At 41.2% G+C, this 11,150-nt stretch overlaps 1 protein-coding gene across 1 annotated transcript; it reads right to left on the bottom strand.

Annotated features, from left to right (window-relative positions):
* Positions 1-4,623: 4,623 nt before the first annotated feature.
* On the bottom strand, positions 4,624-7,578 carry LOC127782745 (UDP-glycosyltransferase 89B2-like). The gene has a single exon (XM_052310013.1). The coding sequence runs from the start codon at positions 7,456-7,458 to the stop codon at positions 5,992-5,994; it is 1,467 nt and encodes a 488-aa protein (XP_052165973.1). The 5' UTR covers positions 7,459-7,578; the 3' UTR covers positions 4,624-5,991.
* Between the last annotated feature and the right edge of the window lie 3,572 nt (positions 7,579-11,150).

Below are 11,150 nucleotides of genomic sequence, written 5' to 3'. Positions count from 1 at the left end.
TACAATTTAGAAGTAACTGAAATTCGAAATTAAAAATTAAAAAATATTGAAAGATGAGTTTAGAGTCCACATAGAAATACAATTAAAAATAATAATAATTAAGAAATAAAAATAAATAATATTGGAAGAAGAGCATAGAGTCTATATAGAAATACAATTTACAGAAAATTCGAAATTAAAAAAAAAGAAGTGTTAAAAGATGAGTCTAGAGTACATATAGGAATATATATAATTTACAAATAACTAAAATTTCATATTAAAAATAATTAATAACTAATACGTATATAAAATACAATATAAATATTACACATTAATAGTTTTGTAAAGTTATTGCAAAATTTAAAATTATGTTGTGATTTTAATATATTTGAATAATATAATGAGAAAACATATATGCTATTATATGAGAGAGAATATAATGATGCTAGCCGCGTAATCTGCGCGGGCCACCATGCTAGTTTGTAATTAACCCTAATAATTTGGTCTACGGATTTTCATATTTCTTTTATGTATAAAGGTAAAGTGGTTATTTTTATAGCAAGTAAATACGAGTAGATGTATGAAGTACCGTTGGTTCAACGGTTTAAAAAAAGAAAAAACTACTATTAGGGATGGAGGGGATACCTAGTTGGCAAGACTATGCACAGAGGTAAATTCGAGTGACGCATACCATACATGACCTTTTTTTTTTAACGAATAGCATTGGACAACATAAAGTTTCTATTGGTATAGTAGGACAAAGGTCTCGTTGAGATCCTAAAATGTTTTGTCAAAAAAAGATCACATCAAATGTTTAGAGTTTGGACACATACATGGGACATTAAATGTGAGGGGAAAAAATACCAATTGTACAGTTTGCATATAAATTACGAGACGAATCTTTTGAGCCTAATTACGCCACAATTTGACAATGTGATGCTACAGTAAATATTTACTAATGACGGATTAATTAGGTTTAATAAATTTATCTCGCGGTTTACAGACGGAATCTGTAATTTGTTTTGTTATTAGTTTACGTTTAATACTTCACAATGTGAGTCCGTATACTTCAAAATCTTCACACCCAGATTATTTACCACACGCCGACAACACTATCAACGTACTACAAGTCATCATTGTCGCATCCTTTTATACTGTAAGTGGTGCATCGGTCTTCACTCCAATCACTCCTCGAAAGATCCTTGTTTGTACTCCCGTAACATAATATAGCAATTTAAAACTAGATAAGATATTTTATAGTATAACAAATCTAAATAAAAGTGTGTTCAGATTTATTATACTATAAAATTTTCCGTCTAGTTTTAACTTGCTATATTATAGGAACAGAGAGAGAGAGTATTTAGCCGTCATGATTTCAGAGCTATTCGAGCACATGAATCCTAGCTGCTATAGGGTATGTTTAGTTCACGTCAGAATTAAAAGTTTGGTTTAAATTAAAATAATGTGACGGAAAAGTTAGAAGTTTATGTGTGTAGAAAAATTTTAATGTGATAAAAAAGTTAAAAGTTTAAAGAAAAAGTTTAGAACTAAACAAGGCCACAGTGGAATAGCCTGAAGAATCAATCCATATTCTTCCACTAGAGAAAATTATAGAATGCCCACCAGAATTTCGTGTACTAACCGTGGAAAAAAACCCCATCAAGCTAAATTGAGATCCTCTGCATAAGAGATACTAAAGGGAGAGGATGAAATGTACTGCACATTAGGGGTACTGTAGACCGACAGAATCGGATCGCACGCTAAGGTAAATTTGGTACAGACAATATGCAACAGTACTTTTTTTTTTTTGGTTCCAGTAGCTACAGTAAGCAACACTGTTTATGGCATTAGTTCACTGCTCCCTCATATGAACAGTACATCTCTGTAGTAGGGATGGCAATCGGGTGCGACGGGCACGGGTAGTGCCTATCCATACCCGTGCCCGTGAGATTATTTATACCCGTGGGTATACCCATTACTACATGACGGGTAAGGATGGTTGCCCATGCCCATTGCCCACGGGCGCTTTGTGCCCGCGGGCGTGCCCGTTTACCCGCCACAACAAAAGCAGTGGAACAAAAAGTCTACAAGCTTCTAAGTTCAAATCAAACTTAAAACATCAAATATTCTCTGCCTCGGTGTGGTGTCTCTCCTCTAGTGACGATAGAGTAGGGGTAGAGAAATAATAAGGGAAATAAAAGGGAAACCGTAGAAAACAAAGAACGTGGCTTATGTATTCTAGTGGATTTTGATCCTAGCCTACATGTAAATTAGATTTCGCGGGTAAACGGACAAAGCGAGCATGGGTAGTGATTACACATACCCATGCCCATTTACCCATCGGGCATAGCTTTTGACCTAACAAGATACCCATGGGTATAAAATGGAGAACAAACTCAACCCTAATAGGTTTTTATCCACGGGTAAACGGGTAAACGGGCACAATTGACATCCCTACTCTGCAGTACTGTTGTAGTACTGTAGAAGAAGTCTTCCAGTCACCACTTTCACCGTGTGCTCCACTTGCAAATTAAGGGGCTGTTCAGATTGATGATATTTTCAACTATACCATTATTTGTTAAAATTGACAATTATGTAGCTATATTTATTTTGTTACCAAATATTGGCAATATGTATAGAATTTTGGTAACATTATTAAGCCAATCCTACCGAAATTTTGGCAATATTGTCAGTTTGTTAAAATTTTGATATTCCCAAATTTTGGTAAGGTTAATTTTGGCACCAATCTGAATAGACCTAAATTGGCAGGCAGACACAAGTATACTTACGTGTCCATGTTCAAGCCTTTTAGCAGAGAATTAGGGTAGTTTTGGATTGCTACCAAAACAATATTTTAGTAGCCTAAATAGTACCTATCATTTGTTTGGATTGATGTCAACTTTTTGGTAATGCCTATACCAAATTTGGTAGTAATCTAGAACTTTCTTCACTATAGTGTCACAATTTAGCAATATTTTAGTAGCAAACCAAATAAGATGAATACAAATTTGTTCTACCAAATAATTGGTAGTAGTGACAAAACTTAAAAAATAATAGTAGGACACTAATCCAAACAAACCCTTACTGGTGAAGAAAACAATATAGAGTCATCAGCCAACCCTTGAGTCCATCGGCATAATAAAATGTCTCAACTCTTCCAAGGAAACCCATCGGCATAATAAATAAATTAGCTAAATGTCTCAAACTCCTGTCATCTTGCTCCATGAACCATGATAGGCATCAGTTATTGGAGCAACTAGGAAATCCTCGCGTGTAGGGTTATATAATTAGGTATTCTAATAGTAGAAGTTTAAATGTTTTTATAAATTATATGATATTGTTATAAAATATTAATAGAAATTTATGAAGCTAGACACAAGGCTGTATCAGCCCCCGTCATCAATAACACTCACTGGTAGAGAAGTGCTTTTTAGTCCCGGGACTACGAATCAGGGACTAAAGATCGCTATCTTTAGTCCCGGTTCAAATAACCGGGACTAAAGATATTTTTTCTTTTTTTTCTCTTTTTCATTGTTTTTAACATTAAATATTGATTTCACACCATCCCCTAATCATACCAAGAAATCCCAAATCCAAATCATCACATATCACAGAACATCTCCAAATCCTCAAATAGATCATCTCTAAATACATCACAAACTCTTAAAAAAATTACATCACAAGTTCTAAAAAATACATCAAGATTCACATCACACACAAATCAAATACATCACAGGATAAATCATAAATTGTAAAAAAAAAAAGAACAATCGGCCGGCCACTGCCGCCTCCCATCCTCCCCTCCGCGGCGGCCGGCCGACGCCGCCCGCCGCCGCGCGGCCCCCCGCGCCGCCGCGCCGGCCGCGCCAGCCATTGCCCGGCTGGCCCGCCCTCTTCTCGCTTTGAATGGAAGGGAAAAAAAGGAAAGAGAAGGCTAGGAGTTAGAGATAAGGAAAGAGATAAGAAGTTAGAGAGGAAAAAAGAGATAGAGGGAGGAGTTTGTTGTGTGGATGGGACAAGAGGATCGGTACTAGGGACTATATAGTGTGTTTTGATTTTTATTCCCGGTTAGTAACATCAACCATAACTAAAAATAGGTTTTTAGTCCCGGATGGTGTTACTAACCGGAACTAAAGATCCTAGGGCCCTAACACAGCCTGACATGGAATCAACCGGGACTAAAAATAATTTTTAGTTCCGGTTGGAGTTTCCAACCGGAACTAAGGATCTTCCTCTTATAAGTTCCGGTTTTTAATGGAACCGGGACTATTGTGGATTTGGGTCGACCAACCAAAAATGGTTTCTCTACCCATGACTTACAGAAAAGTTGCTTAACTTAGAAAACTTATTACAAGCACAGTGCATATAGAGAAATAGGGATGAACATATATATATATATATATATATATATATATATATATATATATATATATATATATATATATATATATATATATATATATATATATATATATATATGAATCATACAGGTATCCCACTAAAAGATAAAATAAACGTGTAGGTCAGAATTCTAAAACTTAAAAAAAAAAAAGAAGTTCTGCACTATTGATTCTGTACTCCAACAGTTGCAAGAAGACACCAGGTGCATCTTGAATAACATGTCACTGTGTACATGTGGGAAGATGGTTGTTGAGAATGAGAACCATACTACTTGCTCTAAAAGAGTATGTTCATTTTTTTTTTTTTGCCACTTTCAAGGCTATCAAAGTTAAATGTATTATTGTTGTTGGTAGCATTAGAGCAGGTACAATAACAAACTATAAGCCAGCTATAAACACATTTCTAGGAGATAAAAAGATGAGAAAGAAGTACAGCGGGCTACATATTTGTAGCCAGCTGCAGCACGGATTGCAAGACGCAATGTGTGTATGACAGGTGGGACCATGTATCTATAGTGTAGTAGGTAACTATTGTATATATTGGTTATTAAATTGACTATAGATGTATTAGAGTTGATAGACGGCTATACTATGAACTTGCTCTTATATGTGTTTGTTGTAAAGTATTCGGTAAAGTTATTAATAGTAGTGTCGTTTGTTAGAACGCTATGCGTTGAACTAAGAGCTCAATGGTAATACAAGAGAAAGAGATTTATACAAACTCGATGAGAGATAATTATATTAATACCGTACTCTACTCTTGTTTAGTGAATTGTATTGCTATAGGGTTTTGTATATGTCATGTTCATGTGATTGCATCTGCCCCAATCTTGAGACCCACGTCCATCTTATATAGATTGAGATACACAGTTACATGTAGTTATTAGTAATTTAGCCACATACGACTTGTTTTATGTATAGGAAGCTTACGAATATTCTATCCACCCATTATCTTGTATTACAAGTGTTAGCCATTCCCAAGTTCTGCTCTACTTACAAGTAGCCGATTTGGTTCACCTCCTATTTATCAAGTCAGGTAAGCTTTCTATGATAGTATTTGTGGCCTATACCCTTTATGACAGAAACTTTCAGGATTACTAATTTTTTTTATAGGTTTCAATAGAGTAGCAATAGTAAAATTTTATTTGGTTTATATGAAATTTAGAAATACTAAGAAGATATTTTGTTTGGTCAATAGCATTGCCCTATAAAATACAGTGATGGTAATAAGTTTGCTAGGACAAAGGTTAGCCGGCTTAGCCCCAAATAACCATTATACTATTCCCAGCTTCCGAAAATAACCATTATATTCGCATCTAATCACAGTTTATTAGGAATAAAATATATACTCCCTCCGTTTTAGGTTATAAGATGTTTCGACTTTGTTCATACTACTCTAAATTTAACTAATTCTGTAGAAAAAATATTAATATTTATAACAACAGCATAGTTTCATTAAATCTATAATTAAATAAATTTTCATAATATATTTGTTTTGGGTTTAAAATATTACTATTTTTTTTATAAAATTAATCAAACTTAGAATAGTTTTACTTTGATCACGTCTTCTAACCTGAGAAACAGAGAGAGTAGCAGTTTGAATAAAAATACATTAATTAGTCAGCTTTGGCGAGCTTAGGATGCTCACCAACTCTTCCAAGTCTACGGAAGAACTCCCACCCTCCGCCACCGCCGCCGCCGTGCTCCTGCCGAGCTCCGCCGCGCGCTGTCTCACCGACGCCCCGCCGTTCCCGATCGCCGAGGCTATGGCGTCGGCCATCTGTCCGGCGTCGGGCACGGCGTCGGCGCCCTCCGCCACGGCCACGGCCACGCCGGCCTCCGCGAGCAGCCACGCGTTGGTGAACTGGTCGGCGCTCATCGGCCACGCGAGCATCGCCACGCCGGCGGCGACCGCCTCGAGCACCGAGTTCCAGCCGCAGTGCGTCAGGAACCACCCCACGGCGCGGTGGCGCAGGATCTCCACCTGCGGCGCCCACCCGCGGATGACCATGCCGCGCGCCGCCGTCGCCGCCTCGAACCCGCCCGGCACCGGCGTGCCGCCCCTCGCCGCCCAGACGAACGGCGCCGCGCTCCGCCCCAGCGCGCCGGCCAGGCTCGCCGCCTGCGCCGGCGACAGCGCCTGCTGCGTCCCGAAGCAGACGTACAGGACGGAGCCGTCATCGAACGCGTCCAGCCACGCCGCCACCCTCGCCGGCGCCACCGCCGGCTTCCCGCCGCGGTCGGTGCACCGGCCCACGGCGTCCGACAGGGGGCCCACCGCAAACACCTTCTTCTCCATCAGGTCCGGGAGCGGGCGATCCACGTACGCGGCCTCGATCGCCGTGAAGGAGTTGGCGACGAAGCATGAGCTCTCCAGATTCCACAGGAAGAACTGCCGGATCGCCTCGGAGACCTCGTCGCCGGCGACGTACGTCCGGTACAGCCACGACAGGTGGCTCCAACGGAACGTGGGCGAGCCGGGCACGTCCTGGAAGCTGACGGCCTCGTCGGGGCAGCGCCTTCTCGGCAGGCGGCGCCAGAGGGAGTGCGACACGGCGAGGTAGTGCGCGCCGGAGGCCGAGAACGTTACGTGCGGCACGCCGAGCTCCGCGGCGAGCGGCTGCGTCCACCCCGTGAACATGTCGGAGACGACGGCCGTGACGCGGCGGCGGCGGCGGCGCTGCGCCTTGCACCAGGCGAGCAGCGGCGCGCGGAGCGCCGCGAGAGAGGCCATAAACGGCCGGAAGAGGTGTCCCGGCAGGTCCTTGGTGTTCTCGCCGCACCCGGCAGGGAGGAGCCCCGACGCCGACGCCGCCGGGAAAGGCAGGGTGACCGTGGCGACCGACGACGGCGGGCACGACGCCAGCAGCGGCGCGAGGAGCGGGACGTTCCCGGGCGTCACGGCGACGGCGAGCGCGAGGCCGCGCGCGGCCAGCAGCGCGACGAGGTCGAGGAGCGGGAGCATGTGGCCCTGCGCCGGGTACGGCACGACGAGGACGTGCGGCTTCTTCGTGTCGCCGTCGCCGTCGCCATGGCCGCCGTCGGACGCAGGGCTCCGGGGCGGTGCGTGCGCGTCCATGGCCGACAGCAAAACGAGAGGTGCAACCCAATTATCAACAGTTCAACACTAGAACTGGAGTGAATTGGCTTAGACAAAGACAATCGATGCAACGTCAGAAACTCTGGCTGCTGCCGACGAACGGTCCTCCGGTAGTAATTTATAGTTAGAAATTTTAAATATGTGTTATTAATGATTTAGACGTTAATCTTGAAAAAGAAACTACAATAAAAGGTCTTAAAAAATTAAAATTAAAGTTTAAGATTTAATTTTTGTCATCGCTGTATCCATGTAGGATAAAAGAAAGTGCTTCTATTGTACGACTGACCTTTTTTTTTTATGTCTTGTATACGAATGACTTTGACGTCGAGATAGGTACCCTGTCCTTCCGTTTCATATTTAGTAGGATATGTGTAGGGAGCTGACATTCTGAGAAGCAATAGCCAGTTTTTGAGAATCTGGAAAAGTTGGGTTTTACAGCTTCTAACTTCTAGTTTATTTTCTGGATTCTATAATTACAGTTTCTTAAAATCTGGACCAAAGCTAGCTAGGTTGTTTGGGGAGCTTCTAATTCTGGGAAAAGCTAGGTTGTGATGGATTGTAGCAGTTGGTATCTTTCTTTTTACACGAGCAGTAGATTAACGCATGATTAATTAAGTATTTTTTTTAATTGGTCATCGTATTAAAAGAGTACGCCAAGATTAATAAAAGTTAATAGTTCTCTCGTACTATATTTACTTCGGTAACAAACTCTATACATGTAATCCCGACTATTTTGTAACCAATAATAAACCAAAATGTTACATGTTGATTGTATATAGTTGTGCACATGGATATATATATATATATATGTATCAATGTCCATTTACTTTCATACGCAGATAACAGAAAGATTTAGGGAATGCATATTAAAAAGGTGATCATTTGGGAATAACCTCAAAATATTATATGATGATTAATTAGGAACGAAGGGAGTATTAGATAAAAAAATTTAAAAAATAGATTAATGCTACCCCGTCCTAAAATATAACAACTTCTAGCAATTTATCTCCACCTACATTTTGTTTTCAATCAATTACAACCCTCCAACATTTAAATTCTCCACGTACTTTCTCTTTTTAACCAATCACAACACTTCTCCATTCAATACCCTTGCACGACTCTAAAACTACTTATATTTTGGGACGGAAGTAGTATGATATTTCAAAGAAACTTTCCTATAGAATTTTTTTCGAAACACACACGTTTAGTAGTTCGAAAAGCGTGTGCGTGAAAACATAAGAGTGGGAGTTTAGTGGCAATTTAAGGGGATTCTTTTCGTTTGATTTAGATTATCGAGTAGATTATTGCGACGGATTATCGATTTGATTATAGACATAAATTATTAATTTAAGAAATAAACTTAACATATAACATAAAAATAAGGTGGTGTTTAAAACTCACTGAGATAAAGATTAAGTTGGCGCATGTAATACGAGAAAATCATTCGCAAATGATTAATTAAGTTTTAATTATTACAAACTTGATAAAAATAGATATATTTTATATTTTAAAGTAACTTTTATAGAGAGTTTTCGTATGAAACACACCGTATGTTGAGTAATTTGAAAAACGTGCTGATGGAAACGGAGGTAAAAAGCCGACGCACGCGGCCGGGAGGAGCCGCGACGCGGACGACGGGAAAGGCAGCGTGACCGTGGCGCGACCGAGGAAGGCGAGCGCGACGCCAGCAGCGGCGCGAGGCGAGGGGCGGGAGCATGTGCCCCTGCGCCGGCCGGGTACGGCACGACGTCGAGTCGACGAGAACGTGCGGCTTCGCGTCGCCGACGTCGCTCACTGGGGCTCCGCGCCGATGCTTCCATGACCGACAGCAAAACGAGAGAGGTGCAGCCCAACGCCGGAGCTTACCAATGAAATACTACTACTACTCCTATCAAATTAGAGCGAGTATAATAGCAGACTATAAGTTATAAGTTAGCTGTTCGCTCAGGTACATGGAGATGAGAAGAGGAGAGAGAAAGAAAGCGTGCTACATATTTGCAGCCAGCTACAGCACGGACTCCAATACATTATGTGTGTGGGAGGTGAGACCATATTAAAGGTGTAGTATATTCTTATAGATAACTGTTTATGAATTAGCTATTTAATTGGCTATAGATAAATTAGAGCTATTAGTTAGCTATACTATTAAACTTGCTACCTTTAAACGAAGTGATAATCCCAGCTAGTAAATACTGTGGGCCAAATCAACCAGGTCGTACTGGCTACTGTTGTTGCTACTGTGCTGAAAAAGTCTGATCTTAGGACATTTTTTGACTACTTTGATCAGTTGTTCAGATCATTGCTTGCTTGCTTTCTGGAGCGCAGGATCAAAGATGTTCTACAAGGAGGTAAAATAGGATTTTTGAAGAACACGGTCAAAGTAACCCTTTTCAAAGTTTTCTAACCTATTTGACGTCCTACACACCTGAAATTTTTTACATTTTGGTTCTTTTTAGAAACTTATTTTACAAATATACCCCTGGGAAAACTTAAACCGGAAATGGTCCTTTTTGGGACGCCAGAGTTGCTAGCGCCGTACCCCAACATGGCGGCGCCAGCCACACTGGCGCCATGCCTGTGCCACCGTGGCACTAGGGCTATCGTGGAGGTGCTGACTGGGCAGAATGGGGGCGCCAGCCACACTGGCACCGCCCCTCATACCACGGCGCCAGCATGGCTGGCGCGCCCCTCCTCTGTTGGCCGACCCCTTAAACCCCGTGGGCCCCACCACCTATCTCCTCCCCACTCCCACTTTCGCCCAAGCACCAGCCCGAGCTGAGCAGCAGCAGCTCTCCCCCTCTCTCTCCCCATCACCTCCCCACCTCAAATCCACTCCATTTGAACTCGTTTTTCACGGGATTTTTCGTAGAAATCGAAGAGAAAGGTAGACTCCTTCATTCACCCCTCTTTTTTTTCGTTTTTATTGGTTGAATTTGTAGATCGGTGGGTAACCCTAGAACCCCTTTTTTACCCAAATTTGTGATTTTTAGCATTTGTTCTTAGGATTGGCTTGTTGTAGTGCTACATGTTTGCAATGTACTCATTGGTGTCACGATTTTTTTAACCATATATGTGGTAATGTTAATTTTTGGATGGTTTGGTTGGATGGATGGATGAAAAATTATGGTTGAGGCATGAAAGTAATTTTAATTTGATGGACTTGATGCTATAGTCTATAGGTTAAACTTTTAACCATCAATTGTATGAAGGTGAGAAAATTTTGTTTGCATTATATAAATTGATTATAGTTAACTAGAACTAGGTTGGGTTGTATGACGGAGTATTTGTAATATTTCGATGTGTAATGCACTAGTAAACTTGTTGATAGTTGTAGGTGGATTAAATATTTTTTTGGAGTAGTAGCTTTGGGACAATTTAAGTTATGCATTGGTTATAATATGTCGGTTTGGACTACGTTTAGGAATGAAGATTTAATTTTTGTTGCAAAGTTACATTTGATTTTTGGTGTAGATGGATAGACTTGTTCGTGTTTACTACGGTGGTAGAGTGGTGGAACCTTATGTTGGTGCACATGTTGAGTTTCAGGATATGTCCTTGGAGACCATTTTGTTTCCCACCCACCCAACTCTAGATGAACTAAGGTCACAAGTGAAAGAAGTTCTTGGATGGACCGAGGATAATGTGGAGATTCGTTCTTATGGGAGATACGA

Source organism: Oryza glaberrima, chromosome 8, assembly GCF_000147395.1.
Source record: "Oryza glaberrima chromosome 8, OglaRS2, whole genome shotgun sequence".
NCBI lineage: Eukaryota > Viridiplantae > Streptophyta > Magnoliopsida > Poales > Poaceae > Oryza > Oryza glaberrima.
This window is presented reverse-complemented; position numbering and strand designations above follow the sequence as displayed.

Bases quoted from the DNA above. Each gene is read 5' to 3' on its own strand.
- LOC127782745 (XM_052310013.1), bottom strand. From the start codon at position 7,458: ATGGACGCGCACGCACCGCCCCGGAGCCCTGCGTCCGACGGCGGCCAT.